The sequence below is a fragment of the Mesoplodon densirostris genome, chromosome 19 (assembly GCF_025265405.1).
Source record: "Mesoplodon densirostris isolate mMesDen1 chromosome 19, mMesDen1 primary haplotype, whole genome shotgun sequence".
Classification (NCBI taxonomy): Eukaryota; Metazoa; Chordata; class Mammalia; order Artiodactyla; family Ziphiidae; genus Mesoplodon; species Mesoplodon densirostris.
Window position 1 is genome coordinate 5,083,226 of NC_082679.1, and position 17,767 is coordinate 5,100,992.

General features: G+C 43.1%; 1 protein-coding gene across 1 annotated transcript in view; it reads right to left on the bottom strand.

The window, feature by feature from the left end:
* The window catches only part of LOC132480775 (zinc finger protein 160-like), a 70,850-nt gene continuing 53,083 nt past the window's right edge, over positions 1-17,767 (bottom strand). The window contains 1 exon segment of the mRNA XM_060085200.1: positions 1-764. Within this exon segment, the coding sequence (XP_059941183.1) occupies positions 68-764 (697 nt within the window). The 3' untranslated portion in view covers positions 1-67.

Below are 17,767 nucleotides of genomic sequence, written 5' to 3' on the forward strand. Positions count from 1 at the left end.
AATATGGTTTCCCCTCTGTATTTATTATCTGATGTGTAGTGAAGGTTCAGATGTCAGTAAGGTCTTTTCAACACTCATTATTTTTGAAAGGTTTCTCTCCATTATGAATTCTCTGATGCTTTGCAAGGGTGGCTTTTTGACGAAAGACCTTGCCGCACTCGTTACATTTGTAAGGTTTCTCTCCAGTATGAATTCTCTTATGAACTGCAAGGTTTGATTTCGGACTAAAGATCTTGCCACACTCATTACATTTGTAAGGTTTCTCTCCAGAATGAATTCTCTGATGAACTGCAAGCTCTGAATTTCTACTAAAGGCCTTGCAACATATATGACATTTATGTAACTTCTCTGCTGTATGGATTATCTGATGACGCCTGAGTTTTGAGCTCTGACTAAACGTTTTCCCACACTCATTGCATTTGTAAGGTTTCTCTCCAGTATGAATTCTCTGATGACTTGCAAGGATTTGTTTTTGATTAAAGACCTTGCCACACTCACTACATTTGTAAGGTTTCTCTCCAGTGTGAATTCTCTCATGAACTGCAAGGTTTGATTTCCGACTAAAGACCTTGCCACATTCCTTACATTTGTATGGTTTCTCTCCAGTATGAATTCTCTGATGAACCATAAGGTTTGAATTTCGACTAAAGACTTTTTCACATATATCACATTTATGTAATTTCTCTCTGGTATGGATGATCTGATGTCTACTGAGGTGTGATCCCTGAAGAAAGGTTTTGCCACACAGATTACATTTGTAAGGTCTTTCCCTGGGTGCTTTCTGGTATTTTGTCAGCAATGAGGGATGCATAAAATCACTCTCATGTATATTAGAAATGTTGGCTTGGACACCAGAAGAAATTCCTTGAAGTGGTGAACATGAGGCATTACGGCTAATAGTCTTGTCAGCTTGATTAAACTCATCAATTTTCTCTTCACTTTTAAAAATATGCAGGTCATCCCGAGAGCTTAAGGCAAGGCTGTTTTCAATAAGCTCAACTCCTGCGGTACTTCTACCGTGTCCTTCTCTCTTACCAGGGAGATTTTGGTTATGGGTTATAGTCACGCCTTTGTAATTTCTTACCTCAGCTCTCTGCTGAGACTCAAGGTCATAAATATTTTCCTGGACAACCTTGAAGTAAAAATGTTTGATTTCATTCCTTTCATGTCTTTGCAGCATTATGGTTTGGAATACTTCTTCTCTATCAGTGTTTGCTTTTAGGTGTAATTTCTTGATCACAAGTATACGAGAAATATCTACAAGATACAAATAATCATATGTATCCAGCGCATTGTAATTCACAAATAAATATTTCAAGTTACATACATGATACTACACTAAAAATAGTACTTATTTCAAAGACAGTTATGAAACTACCTACAATGATCTTAAAAACTGTAGTAAAGCAAAAAAAAAAAAACAGGATTCTTGGGGCTTCCCTGGTGGTACAGTGGTAAGAATCCGCCTGCCAATGCAGGGGACACGGGTTTGAGCCCTGGTCCAGGAAGATCCCATATGCCACGGAGCAACTGAGCCCGTGCGCCACAACTACTGAGCCTGCATCCTAGAGCCTGAGAGCCACAACTACTGAGCCCATGTGCTGCAACTACTGAGCCCGCATGCCTAGTGCCCATGCTCTGCAACAAGAGAAGCCACCACAATGAGAAGCCTGCACACCACAATGAAGAGCGGCCCCCGCTTACCACAAGTAGAGAAAGTCCATGCACAGCAACAAAGACCCAACACAGCCAAAAATAAAAATAAATAATTTTTTTAAAAAACAATAGGATTCTTTACTAAAGAAAAAGTGATCAGAGGTAATTCTAATTGTTTTAGGGCACCCTATTTTCAAACAACCTATGACAAAAACACTCACATTAAACAAACTGGTATTAGCTATCAAATAAAGTGTATTTTTCCACCATGACCCCAAAGCACATGACAGTTTTGAATTGGAAAAGTAATCTAGCACAAAGAAAGTGAAGAATTTGACAAAACAGTTTAATCAACCAAATATTTTTCTAAATACCTCTTATAAAACTATGTACCTATAAAGAAGTATAAAACATTCTAAAAGTACAGAACAGTAGAAAACCTAGGCAGAACACTTTACCATTAACCAGAGCCGTATCTTTCTGGATCCATCTACTAGAGTAATGGAAAGTAAAACAAAAATAAAGAAATTGGATCTAATTAAACTCAAAATCCTCTGCACAGAAAAGGAAGCCATAAGCAAAATGAAAAGACAACCCACAGAACGGGAGAACATATTTGCAAATGATGCAACTGACAAAGGGTTAAACCTCCAAAATAAACAAACAGCTCATACAACTTAATATCAAAACAACAAGGACTTCCCTGGTGGTGCGGTGGCTAAGAATCCACCTGCCAATGCAGGGGACACAGGTTCAAGCCCTGGTCCGGGAAGATCCTACATGCTGAGGAGCAACTAAGCCCGTGCGCCACAACCACTTAGCCTGCACTCTAGAGCCCGCGAGCCACAACTACTGAGCCCACATGCCACAACTACTGAAGCCTGCGCACCTAGGGCCCAGGCTCCGCAATAAGAGAAGCCACTGCAGTGAAAATCCCGTGCACCTCAACAAAGAGTAGCCCTCGCTCTCCACAACTAGAGAAAGCCCATGGGCAGCAACAAAGATCCAATGCAGCCAAAATAAATAAATAAAATAAATTTATTTTAAAAAACCACCCAAAAACACTAATTCAAAAAGATACATACACTGCAATGTTAATAGCAGCACTATTTACAATAGGCAAGACATGGAAGCAACCTAACTGTCCATCAACAGGTGAATGTATAAACAAGATGTCATATATATATGCCATGGAATATTACTAAGCCATAAAAAAGAATGAAATAATGCCATTTGAAGCAACACGGATGGACCTAGAGATTATCATACTAAGTGAAGTAAGCCAGACAGAGAAAGCCAAATATCATGTGATATGGCTTATATGTGGAATCTTATTAAAAAAAGGTACAAATGAACTTATTTACAAAATAAAAAGACTCACAGACATAGAAAACAAACTTATGATTACCAAAGGGGAAGATAAAATTTGAGAACCTAGGACTATGTATTTCTTTTTTTTAAATGAATTTATTTATTTATTTATTTATTTTTGTGCCACCAGGGAAGTCCAGGACTATGTATTTCAAAAGCAAGTTTCAGAGGCAAAATCATGCAAACTTAGGAGAATACAAAATTAGGAAGGTAGACTAGGTAGAGCAGTACACGAGTGAAAAAAATACAAGATATGTTTGTCAGATATTATAGGACCTTCAGATGGAACCATGCACTCTACCTACAGATGCCAAACAAAAAGCCTGAAAGATGCACATATTCCCCCCATGAGGGACTGGGGATTAAAAAGAGGATCTTGGGACTTCCCTGGTGGCGCAGTGGTTAAAACTCTGCGTTCCCAATGCAGGGAACAAGAGCCCACATGCATGCCACAACTAAAAATTTGCATGCCACAACTAAGGAGCCCTCCTGCCGCAACTAAGACCTGGGAAAACCAAATTAATAAAATATAAAAAATAAAAACAAAATAAAAAAATTAAAAGAGGATCTCTCTGTACACTGTCCTTACAGTTTTCCTAAGTAACAATAACAGAAGATCCAACCAACAGGGCTAGTACACACATCCCTGAACTGTGTGGCAAGAGGAGAACAAAGAAGTAGACAGGACTTGAGACAGCTCCATGCAGGTTGTGAGGTGCCAGATGGAATCAAAGAGCCCAGTGTTTTCCCATCTTGTCTGGGTCTTCTAAAAACATCCAATGGGGATGGAACCAAGAAAGGTTCAGGGATTAGTCTGGAGGCATCAGCTCTTATCCATGTGGACTGAGAACTAAGCATCCAGTGGAATCATGCCCTGAAGGAGAGATGAGGGCGCAGGAGACCCCTTTAAAAATCCCACCTCATGGGCTTCCCTGGTGGCGCAGTGGTTGGGAGTCTGCCTGCCGGTGCAGGGGACACGGGTTCGAGCCCTGGTCTGGGAGGATCCCGCATGCCGCGGAGCGACTAGGCCCGTGAGCCACAACTACTGAGCCTGTGCGTCTGGAGCCTGTGCTCCGCAACGGGAGAGGCCGCGACGGTGAGAGGCCCGCACACCGCAATGAAGAGTGGCCCCCACTCGCCGCAACTGGAGAGAGCCCTCGCACAGAGATGAGGACCCAACACGGCCATAAATAAATAAAAGAAACAAACTTAAAAAAAAAATCCCACCTCATGCTGCTCAAGGTCAAGCAACAACTAGTTCACAGGTACAAGACAGCAGTGTGGTAGATCACAATACTTTGCCTTTGTCTCTGGTAGAGCTGCAGTACCACCGGAGGGTAAAAGAACACATTATATATGCTGAAGGACAACGTGGTAAGTTGGGGAGAAGAAAAATTTCCTCTGAGGGCTCACAATAAGAAACTATCTTGTGTATTCCCACAGAACTCTCCGATGAGGGGAGAGTTAACCAAACACTATTAATAGTGAGGTTTCCCCTCGGCCTTTCTGAGATCTGACCTATGTTCACACTTTGATACATGCTCAAAGGCATTCACATCACTCTCAACAGCCCAGCACTCTTTCTCTTGCTGCAAAGTGGGTCAAATATTCAGCTGAGAAACAGAAATCCCTCCACACAAGAAGAAAGAAAGGTGATTTCCTGTGACATTTCCAGAACTCTAATTCTTTGTTCAACTGAAGATTACAAATGAATCTAGAAAAATATTTCAAAAATTCATCCAATTTTCCCCCTCCTTCTGAATGCACACGGAACAGTATAAAATGCAGAAATGTAGCTCACTTCCTAGAACTCCTAACTCAAAAGCACAGGAGTAGAAAAATAGGAACGTGGGTATATTAAAAGTTTGCCATTGAGCTTTATGAATACATAAGCTCTGAAACAACCCCTGATAAATCATGAAATGGGGAGATCATCTAAGGAAAGGTAGGATTAAACTCCTGATGCCACGTCATGAAGCTTTCCAATGTCTGAGATAATAGGGATTTCGGATCAGTCAAGCAAACAGGGCCTCCCAAGAGGCCCACAAGAGAAAATGGAAAAATACCCAAGGGCAGAGCCCAACTTCTAGAGGGAAATTATCCTCACCTAGGGAGACCAGGTTCCTGAAGGTCTCCAACATCACGTCCCTGTACAAGACCCTCTGAGCAGGGTCCAGGCATTCCCACTCCTCCTGAGAGAATTCTATGGCCACATCCTTGAAGGTCAGCTGTGTCTGAAATGAAAACACATTTAACCAAAGAGCCCTGAGGAGACTCTTATTTTCACACAAAATGAGAAGAGGACAGGGGAGTAAGGATCAATTCAGTTGAAGTAAATATTCTGACAGATCCATGTAAAGCTATTTGAAGGAAACTGTCATTCTCTAATTTAATTTCTTAGGCTTTCTTAACATTATGATATCCCCCATCAATCAATGGATTTTTTCCTTTTGTAGTCAATACATAAAATACATACAAATAAAATTCAACAATGGATTGTCTATGCAGAAGTGTTACATATTATATTTTACACACTGAGTGATATTTAATATCTAGGTAAGCTACACTAAGAGTGGTATCTTCTGGGCTTCCCTGGTGGCGCAGTGGTTGAGAGTCCACCTGCCGATGCAGGGGACACGGGTTCGTGCCCTGGTCCGGGAAGATCCCACATGCCGCGGAATGGCTGGGCCCGTGAGCCATGGCTGCTGAGCCTGGGCGTCTGGAGCCTGTACTCCGCAACGGGAGAGGCCACAACAGTGAGAGGCCCGCATACCACAAAAAAAAAAAAAAACAATTATAAATATATATATATACATCTAACATTAGACCTCCCTGCAAAATGGAGCAAACATTAACAGAAATAGAGAAAGAAATAGACTAGAGCAAAACGTGAGTAAGAGACTTCAATACTCTAGTTTTACATACGCGTGAAAACGAAAAGGTCAATAAAGAAACAGAAGACTTGGACAACACCATAGAACAACTGTACCTAACAGACATGTACAGAACGCTCCACCCAACAACAGCGGAAAACACATCCTTCGGAAGCACATGTGAAGCATTCTCCAAGACGGAACATACCTTATACCACAAAACAAATCTTAACAAATTTAAGATGATGGAGATGATAAAAAAATATCTTCTCCAAACACAATGAAATTGGGAATTCCCTGTCGGTCCAGTCGTTAGGGCTCCATGCTTTCACCGCCAAGGGCCCAGGTTCAATCCCTGGTGAGAGAACTAAGAGCCCACCAGCCAAAGTGGCCAAATAAATAAATAAATAAGCACAATGAAATGATACTAGAAATAAAGAGCAGATGGAAAACAGGAAAATCCCCCTAATGTGGAAATTAAGCACCTCATTCTTAGAGAAGCAGTGGGTCAAAGAGGAAATTTTAAGCAAACGGGAAAAAAATCTGAATAAAAATAAAAACACAGCATACCAAATTTATCACAGGTAACCAAAGCTGTACTAAGATGGAAGTCTACACTGATAAATGCTTACAACAAAAAAGGGGAAAGATGCACACTCTGCACTACTGTTCAAGAAAGTAATAAACTTCCTAGCTAGAGCCATTAGACAAGAAAGAGAATTCTAAGCTACTCAAATTGAAAAAGAAGGAAAATGATCTTTTCTTTTAGGTGACAAGGTTATATATGTACAAACTAAAAAGGTCCCACAGTAAAACAACTATTTCAAAGAACAACTTTACAAAAGCTGGAGCATAAAACATCAGCACGCAAAAATCAGTTGCATTTCTGTATACAATGAACAATGTCAAAGAAAATTAGAAAACAATTCAATTTACTATAGCATCAAAAGGAACAGAATATTTAGGAAAAAATTAGCGAAGGAGGTGCAAGACTTGTATACTGAAAACTACTAAATGCTGCAAAAAGAAGTCCAAGGAGATACAAATAAATAGAAACATACCCTGTACTCATGGATTGGAAGACATAATATTGTTAAAATGACCATATTACCCAAAGCGCTCTATAGATGCAATGGACTCCCTATCAAAATTTCAACGGCAATGTTTGCAATAATAGAAAAAATCATACTAAAATTCATATGGAATCTCAAGGGATCCCAAAGAGCCAAAATACTCTTGAAAAAGAAGATGGAGGCCGTCATATTTGGATGTCAAAACATATTACAAAGTAATCAAGATGATGTTGTACTGGCAGAAACACAGACACATAAACCAATGGAACAGATGAGAATATCAAAAATAAGCCTTTGAATTTATATAAAATGTATAGACAAGGATGCCAAGATTGCAAAGGGGAAACTCCAGCCTCAATAACAAATGGTGCAGAGAAACTAGATCTGTTAGCAAAAAGATGAAGCTGTAAATCTACCTACAGCAAAGGTAAAAACTTCTGTGTCATAGGATACAACCCAGAGTAAAAAGACAACCTCTGAGGGGCTTCCCTGGTGGCACAGTGGTTAAGAATCCACCTGCCAATGCAGGGCACACGGGTTGAAGCCCTGGTCCAGGAAGATACCACATGCCGCAGAGCAAATAAACCCGTGCGCCACAACTACTCAGCCTGCTCTCTAGAGCCTGCAAGCCACAACTACTGAAGCCCACACACCAAGCGCCCATGCTCTGCAACAAGAGAAGCCACCACCATGAGAAGCCCACGCACCGCAACGAAGAGTAGCCCCCGCTCGCCGCAGCTAGAGAAAAGCCCACATGCAGCAGCAAAGACCCAATGCAGCCAAAAGTAAATAAATAAATTTATTTTTAAAAAAAAGACAACCTCTGAGGAATGGAGGTAATGAAAGTGATATGAAGAATTTCCAGCTGTCAGAGATTGAGGTTGATTTCAAGACTAAATTTGCTAATGGACTAAAACGCCCTCTACCACTGATGTCTGTTTCTGAACTTTCCATTCCATTCGCAATCATTAAGATTTGAAGTGAGTGATTTACTCGTTTAGCTTAATTGCCTTAAAAAAGTCTGAACAAATTGCCCATAATTGGTATGATTTCCAGATTTTACCAGGTATTGTGCATATTAATATCTGACTTCCATGTGCAGCTTCTTTATCCTGGTTTACAGAGAGCAGACAGTGCATCCTGATGGCGCCCTAAAAAATCCCTGCTGCCCAGTAGCACTGACAGCACGTCTCTAATCCATGGGGGTGAAGCCCTGCCCAGGACTGGGCCCAGTGGAGCCTCTTCACAAGTCCCAGGCCACTGGGTCATGGCGAGACGGGATCTCAGTGGAGATGACAGGCCTTGAGGGAAGGACCCGGGTGAGTGTGAATGTACAGGTGTCAGGCAGGATACCTCAGAGTGCGAGTCCAAAGAAGGGCATTTCTGGAAGAACAGACAACAATCAACTGAGAAAAAGACTTTACCTGAGAAAGAGTCATTCCAGGTTCCTTTTTTTTCCTCTTCCTCCTCTTCCGGGCTTCTTACCCAGGTAGCAATACTCTTTAGAGGTTGACCCTGAAAGTTGGAAAGATGTTGTTTAATGCTCAGAATCGACACACCCCCTTCCTGAGTCACAGCCACACACACAGGGAAGCCCTCAGCATGTGGAACAGACAGTCCTCTGCTGCCCACTGTCCCAGGAGGGGCTCAGGACAGTAACTCCCACACAGAGACCAACAGGTGAGTTTCCCACCCTTTCCTTCAGATCACACTCCCCTCCTGGTGAGGCCCTCACGTACCCAGCAGCAGCGGGCACCTCAGCTGGACCCGACGATCCCCTGCAGGCCACAGACCAGCCCTGATCCATCCCCACGCAGAGCAGAGCCCTCAGCCTCAGCCCAGATCTCAGCCCTCAGGAACGGGGGGACTCAGAATCCTGATGCTCAATGATGCATCCGGATTGGAATCACCTGGGGCACCTCAAATATTACTGAGGTTGGACCCCACACCGACAATATTAAGTGAAACCTCTGGTCAAAGGGTACAAAACATGTATATGAAAAATGCCTCAATGACCTAATGGGAGGCCCGTGTTGAGCAACACCCACAGAAGCCTAGTCCAGCACAGCCCCCACTTTCTTTTTTTTCCTAGCTTTACTGAGGTATAATTGATGAGTAAGAATGGTGTACATATGAGTCATCGAATGTGGTTATTTTACACATGTAAACACTGTGCAATAATAATCACAATAAAGTAACTTTCAACTCCATCAACTCACAGTAATCTTTGTATCTGTGTGCTGACACTTAAGTATTACTTAAGTATTAAACACTTAAGTATTACTCTCTGGAAATTCCAAGTACATAATAACACAGTGGATTCACTATAGTCAGCATGCTGTACATGAGATGTATGTGTTGTACACATTTACAACTGAATGTTGTATCCTTCGAGCAACATCTCCCCAGTTACCACACTACCCAAACCCTCCTAAGAACCTTTATACTCTACGGCTCTATAAGTCTGATATTTCTCCTTTCCACAAAAAAATGTCTGTCTTTTTTTGTCATAATAATGTCATAATTTATGGATGACATAAGTTTTCTACACCCATTCACTTGTCAACAAACATTTGGTTCTTCCCACATCTTGGCTGCTGTGAATAATGCAGTAATGGTCAATGGAGGGCAAATATTTCCCTCACTATAATGATTTTGTTTCCTTTGGATAACTAGCCAGAGGAAGGTGTCACACACTGTTTGCCTGTTCTCTGTTTAATTTATCGAGGAACCTCCACATTGTTTTCCATAAGACCATAGCATTTATATTCCCACAAAGCACAAGGGTTCCCTATTCTCTGTACTCTGTGTGTGTGTGTGTGTGTGTGTGTGTGTGTGTGAGTGTGTGTTTGAGACAGGTAGGGAGAAGACAATAGAAGAAGCAGCACTGGTCTGGCAGCAAGAAAGTAGCAACGGCACCTGCCCAAGGATGATCCTATGAACTGCAGAGCATTGTGGCATTCCTGGCCCTCTTGGAAAAATCTTTCCCTACATCAACGAACTTAACGGCCCTTCTCAGGTTCCGTCCACAGACAAATACCTAGCAGAATATCCCTAATGAAAACCATCTGCCGGGCTTCCCTGGTGGCGCAATGGTTAAGAATCCGCCTGCCAATGCAGGGGACATGGGTTCAAGCCCTGGTCCGGGAAGATCCCACATGCCGTGGAGCAACTAAGCCCGTGCACCACAACTACTGAGTCCACGTGCCACAACTACTGAGCCTGCGTGCCACAACTACTGGAGCCCGTGCTCTGCAACAAGAGAAGCCACTGCAATGAGAAGCCCGTGCACCACAATGAAGAGTAGCCCCTGCTCGCTGCAACTAGAGAAAGCCCGCGCGCAGCAACAAAGACCCAATGCAGCCAAAAATAAATAAATAAATTTATATTTAAAAAAAAAAACTAGGACTTTCAGGGCTAAATTTATTTTTACTGTCTCTTTGCAAGACGCTCAGCCGTCGTCTACGTTCTCATCCGTTCCCCCTTATTCCTTCCTCCTCAGATTTTCGCTTTCTCAGTCCTTCTCTGTCTCTGCTTCTCCTTATGCCCTCGTCCACGTATTTACTGGGCTGGCGACTGAATGAGATGCCCCCCCTACGGAAGTGCATATTTTCCAACGGAGTGAAATTGGGGAATGACAACACTGGGTGTCACACCTCTGGCACAGGTTACCCCGCCCCCCTCAATCTACGCCGGGTGAGGGGAAGGGCTGACTAGGAAGGGGAGGCCTGCGGAGCAGAAGGACCGGCCTGAGGAGACGCGAGGACAGAGGCGCTGGGAGGGAGGGAGGGAGGGGGTCTGAGAGGGGCGGGCCCTGCAGAACCCCAGGACCGGGGGGAGGACGCGGCCTGTCCGGGAGCGGGGCGGCCGGCGCTGCCCTCCAGGGGCCGAGAGGGCGAGGCTGGGGGGTGCGAATCCACCTCGCGGAAGGGGACGTTACATGGCAAGGACGGAGGTAGTAAAAGGTTTCAAGCAGGAAAACGGTGCGAAAGGCGGCGTCCGCGTGGATGTAAAACCCAAGGGCACGGACCGGCCTCAGAGCAATTTCAACTACAAAGTGAAACGACCCACACTTTGAATTTACTTAGGATGGAAGGGCGCGGGCGAATATTTTAAATTCCGTAGTGAGTCCCACACTGTGAGGATGTATGGGGGAACCCCGAAGTGCGGGTACACTAGAAAAAAGAAATCACCCACCGAAGAAGAACTTGAGATCTCCGTAGTAACCCCGGCTCACCCCGCCGCTTCCGGGTTCGTAGACCATTGCGCAGGCGCAGAATGCTTTGAAGGAGCAGCCCGAGGGCGGGGACTGAGAAAGGCGCTTACGCGAGGAGGCGGGGCGAGGAGAGCGCACAGGCCTGCGGGAGAACACCCCCAGTGGGCGGGGAAGGAGGCGGGGCCTCTGCATCCCCTCCCCCACCCCCAGCCTTGCCTGTAAAGCTACTCTTAGGGATTTAGAAACGTGTGTCTTTTGAACTCTGTGTAACCCCTTGGCCTCCTGCCTATTTTGATTTACTGTTGAAACCAGTTAGATCCATTAAACTCTAACTTAATAAATAATAAACTGTAACCTGCTTTTGAGGATCAAGCCCACTTTAATTATTTTTAGGAAAGCTTGCACATCCTGCAAGTGTCATTTAGCTAAAGATATTTGTCCAAGTTGTTTTTTAGAAACTTGGAGTCAGCTGTGTCCAGTTTGATGCCGAGCTGGTTACAACTAGTTAGAACCACTGACCCTCCACCTGCGCATCTGTGAGTGTCTGCTCTGTGACATTTTGCAATCAGAGGGCCAAAAACTCCACCTTCTGAACAAGCTAAGAGCCATTTTCTGAACATGAGTTCCATGAAGAAACCTGTAGCTAAGCTGAGCTGGTGCAGAACAAAGATTACCTCACATTTTTCTTATCTCCAACCACTTTTCCCGTGTCCCAGGCCACCTTCTTTCTTAATCCTTAAATACCAGAGGGCCTTGTGGTCAGGGAGGCAGATTTGATGTTTCTTCTCCCATCACGTAGCTTGGCTGCCTCATGAATAAACCTTTCCCTGCTGCAAACCTTCACGTCTTGCTGAGCATTGGGCAAAGGAACCTGGTCTGGTAATGTAACCAGATAGGGTAGGGGGTGCTGGGAGAAAGAGAACCAGGCATGGCTTTCTTGACATATGAGAAACCATTTTTGCCTTAGCCATTTCGTGATCTAAGCCTGACCACAATGCTTGCCCTTGAACAGGTCTCAGGAATTAAAGATCTTAAGGGAATAAAGGAACGCAGAAACATAGCCTTCTATCAGGCAAGAGAAGTTACAATAGCAAAGATAATATATCAGTTGTAAAGACTCCCAGTTCTGTTTCAGTAGTAAAGATTAGCCTGAGGCACTCAACCACCAGGTCAACTGGAACCTAAGGGATGTTGATGTTGACCTTTTCTGACCCTCTTGCCCAATCAGCTAAACCTTGGACACTGTTCACAGCCCAAGCCCCTTCATGGATATGCATGTACCATTAGCTTAAAACTTCCCCTTTAAAAAAAAAAAAAAAAAAAAAACTTCCCCTTTGACCTCTCTGGCAGTCAATTGGTTGAGACAACATGCTTACACTGCGGGGTCAAGGATTTGTTCCCTGGTCGGGGAACAAAGATCCCGTATGGGGCTTCCCTGGTGGCGCGGTGGTTAAGAATCCGCCTGCCAATGTAGGAAACACGGGTTCGAGCCGGAAAGATCCCACATGCTGTGGAGCAACTAAGCCCGTCCGCCACAACCACTGAGCCTGTGCTCTAGAGCCTGCGAGCCACAACTACTGAAGCCCGTGCACCTAGAGCCTGTGCTCCACAATAAGAGAAGCCACAGCAATGAGAAGACCGCGTACCACAACGAAGAGTAGCCCCTGCTCACTGCAACTAGAGAAAGCCCACGCACAGCAGTGAAGACCCAATGCAGCCAAAAATAAATAAATTAAATAAATAAATTAAAAAAAAAAAGATCTCGTATGCTGCACGGCACAGCCCCCTACCCAAAAAAAGCTTCCCCACTTTTGCTGTTAGGGAGACACTGCTTTGGGAAAGATCCCCACTGTTCTCCTTGCTTGCTGTAAGTAATGTCCTTCCTGTGAATTCCATGGTGGTCCAGTGGTTGGGATTCCAGGCTTTCACTGCTGGGGGCTCGGGATGGATCCCCACTCAGGGAACTAAGCTCCTGCAAACCATGCGGCGTGGCCAAAAAAATATAAAAAACAAATCATTCCTTCTTTCTTGCTTTGGCTTGGTTGTGTCTGTTGGCTACACATCCGCCAAGATTTTCCCTGTAACAGTAACACTTTCTCTAATAGTTTTAAGGCAAAAGCTTGCATCATGTGGGACACTTGTCAGAAACTGAGATGTTTTTTGTTTTTTCTGCTACACACGTGGCTTCCGGGATCTTAGTTCCCCAACCAGGGATCAAACCAGGAGCGAACCCAGGACCTCAGCAATGAAAGCACAGAGTATTAACTACTGAATCGCCAGGGAATTCCCAGAAACTGAGATGTTTTTTTCACGACAAGTTGAACATGGTTTATGTCAAAACCTATTATTGCTAGCAGGTTACAGGCAAGTTCCGCTGGTGAGGCTGAAGCAATTAAGTGGTGTAGAAACTGGGATCTTGGTGAGAGCCTGACGTGGCAGTGATTGGACCCAAGAACATTTCCTGCAATTACAATTAATATAAAATAAATAACCAACAAGCACCTACCATACAGCATGGTGAACTATTCTCAATATTTTGTAATAAACTATAAGGGAAAAGAATCTCAAAAAGAATGTATATATAGAAAACTGAATCATTGTGCTATATAACTGAAACTAATGTAACATTGTAAATCAAATATACTTCAAATTTTTTAAAAAAGAGAATTAATTTAGTTGGTTTAAGAAAACAAAAAACAGAGTTGTTTGTATAGGGATTACAAATGAGAATGTGAAATGCAGAACTCTCCCTGAGTAGAATGGACAGTTTCATACTAACATGCATTTCTGTTTCTCTTCAGAAACAGTAACGGCATTTCTGTTTCTATTCTCCATTCACCTCAAGACCTAAGAAAGAGCCCGGAGACAGTGACAGACACATCAGTGGTTTATTGGACAGGGGAACTTACATGTCATAAGCAAGGTCCTGAAATGACACCCCACCATGTATAGCAGAAAGCAGGCAGGCAGCACAGGGCAGCAGTCTTCACTACTGGAGGGGAAGAGGTAGGTTACCAGTTGGTGGGGGAATTGACCTAAACTTGGTTCATGGGTTACCAAGGAAACTGTCATAGTGGAGCTGTTCTGATCTAAAGAGTAAAACAATCACTAGCTGGGGCGGAGGGGTAAGCATGTAGGCAGTTACTGATTAGGCTCTGTGATTAAAAAATATAAATAGATCCTTTTAGGGTCTGCAGAAACCTGGGAGTGTTTCTGATCCTGAAGCAACATACAGTGAGGAGGGAGGACAGGACAGTGGCAGGGGAGCAGGGAATAAGTAGGGGTGAATTCAGGGCTTATATGGAGGTTTGGTCAGGAAAAAGGAAGGTCCAGCGGGTAGCACCACCAGGCTTCCCTCTGCTCTGCACCTGGGGGTTTCCTTCTGCCTAACTGAACTGGATCATTGCCTTCTGGATCTCTTGGAGTCTCTGTGGTGTCCTGGGGAGTACGGCTCCTTCCTGCTTATTTCAAAGTAATGTTTGAAACAATCAAGGAAAATGCTTACAGATATCGTTTTGGGCCACATTTTGAACACGGTTTTGTTTTGTTTTGTTTTCCTTCTTAAATTGAATAAAGAACTGTTCAAATGAAAAATTGGGGGGACTTCCCTGGTGGTCCAGTGGTTAAGACTCCAGGCTTTCACTGCAGCACGGGTTCCAAAAAAGAAAGAAAGAAAGCAGAGGGCAAGAAGTAAAGATTTATGATTCACTGCAAAGACATGATAGACTAAGAAAGACACTCGGGCATGAGTGGGTGGAGACAGGTACACTAGGACTCAGCCGTGGGATGCAGGGTGTCTAGGGTTCTAGGTGGAGGGTCAGTGTGGGTGCTGACTACACCCAGAGCAGGCTCATACAATTAAGTTGTCTTTGTAGTGAACGGAAATTGAAAGGTGAAATGCAAAACTCTGATCGTGCTGACTGAGCGTTTTCATACTAAAGATATACGAACATCATTTCCATTTCTATTCCCCTAAAACCTAGGAGGCAGAGACCAACTCTGGTCCAGGGAGTGTAGGTCAAGGGGAATCTGACAGTTTAAGTCAAAAGCATTGCTTTATAACATTAATGTAAAAAAAATTTTTTTAAACACATATTAAGTCTTTGGTTCTTTATATTTAATTTGTTGATCTGTTACAATCAGGAGGTGACTTGCTATTTCATAAATATGAATGAAATTAAGCCTAGGGGCATCTACTTTTTTCAATAAACTGAAATTTTCTTTTGGCCAACTTTAAGGTCATACTTGCTGTCTTTTCTATGTGTGTGTTGTAAGGACAAATACAAATTAAAACTAAGAGACTTAATTCCTCTTGCATGTGACAGGAATAGACACAACACAGGCACAAGGAGCATGCAGGGTCCTTCAATGCCATTCAAAGGCATAAACGCTGAGGTTCTTGGGTATGTTTGTTATTATCATTATTAGTTTAAATTTTCTAATATTCCGTTATCCAAATGTAAAATGTGTATTTGTTATTTTTTGAATTTTGCTTGATGTCACATTATGTAGTGACAATGTTAGACTTTACTCCAATCCTGGAACTCTGGAAACTAGCAAAGGTAAAAGAACTGCTTTTCTTCTTTTCTGCGGAAGGTAACAGTTTACGAGCTAAGAACTACACTTCCTCTTTAATTTCAGTAAGACGTATGATAGCCCCCTTGTTTACTTTGGAAACAGCCAGAAAGGAATCCGACAAATTACCATCCATTGCTTTATCAACGATTACTGATTTGTTGGTCCTTAGATCAGTGGACAGAATGCCTGTTAACATGATTTAATCAAAATTAAGCTTTTCTCCTCTTCCAAATGCCTAACTTTTTGGACCACTTTTGAGCTTTGTAATTCAGAGCAACCTTGCTGCCAGAATATGTGCACCCAAGAGTAAGTGACTTCAGCATAAAACATCATCTGAGAAACTCAGGCGCCTGCCATGTGTTCATCCACCCCTCTATATGGGAGTTTTCCTACCTTGTTTACTCCTGGGTATAAAAGAAAAGCTCTTTTTTTATCTGACTTTTGAGGCTTTACAAATTTTGTGGTTGCAACATTCTCTCTATGGTAAGAATCTTTTTTTTTTTTTTTTTTTTGCCACACAGCGCACCTTGTGGGATCTTAGTCCCTGGACTAAAGATCAAACCGTGCTCCCTGCAGTGGAAGCGTGTAGTCCTAACAACTGGACGGCCAGAGAATTCCTGGTAATAATCCTTTCTGGTAAAATTTATCCTTATCTAAGTTTGAGAGTGGTAAATATTTCGGTCCTTCCACCCGGACTCAGAAATGTATATTCTTTAATTTTTAAGGACACGTCATACTATATCCTTGTGTTTTTCACATTTCTGAATCCTTAATAATTTGTATCAGTTTCATAACAATATCACAGGGTGACCTGTGTCAAAATCTTCCTGTGATTTAGGAAATTTCCTTTTTTCTTGTAAATATGCTAATTTGGCTGCCTTGATAATTATGTAAGCAACAAAATTCCTCATTAAAGAAATGGATCCGGGCTTCCCTGGTGGCGCAGTGGTTGAGAGTCCGCCTGCCGATGCAGGGGACACGGGTTCGTGCCCCGGTCTGGGAAGATCCCACATGCAGCGGAGCGGCTGGGCCCGTGAGCCATGGCCGCTGAGCCTGCGCATCCGGAGCCTGCGCTCCGCAACGGGAGAGGCCACAACAGTGAGAGGCCCGCGTACTGCAAAAAAAAAAAAAAAAAAAAAAAAAGAAATGGATCCATGACTTTGCCTTATAATCAGCTTCTCTATTGTTCTGTGTTTAACGAAATGTTCCACCATTGACTCGTCCTTGACCGGAATCATGGAAGTCCACACTGAAACGTCTTTTTTGCCAACACAGCTAATTTCAAATGTTGCATAATACAGAATAATCTATCCAATATACATCCTAAAATTTATTCCAGTCACTGCATCTTTTAAAAATGTGATGTTGTTTGCATATTGTGTTACACCAGGACATTCTGCTCATTTTGTCTGAAAACATTTAAAATATGCTAATATCCCTATGTAAACATCAATTGTAAACAATTGATTGCCATTTCTCTATGGAGAAAATCTTCCACCTGTAGGGATGTAGGAAAACATAATTTCTAGTAAATGTTTTTATTATTTATTTTTGGCTGCATTGGGTCTTCATTGTTGTGTGTGGACATTTCTCTAGTTGTGGAGAGCGGGGGCTACTCTTCATTGCGGTGAGGCTTCTCCTGTTGTGGAACACCAGGCTCTAGGTGCGCGGGCTCCAGTAGTTGTGATGCATGGGCTCAGTAGTTGTGGCGCAGGAGCTTAGCTGCTCTGTGGCATGTGGGATCTTCCCGGATCAGGGCTCGAACCCATGTCCCCTGCATTGGCAGGCGGATTCTTAACCACTGCGCCACCGGGGAAGCCCCTGTAGTAAATGTTTAATGACACATATTGCCATAGAAATATTGAGGGCAGAAATGAAGTTATTGCATAGTTGATAATTTAGTTTTACTTTCTTTAGGGTTCATATTAAAGAGAATATGGACCTCCTCACTAAATGCCCTTAGAAATATGGCAAAGTTAATTATTCCTTAGATGAAAATA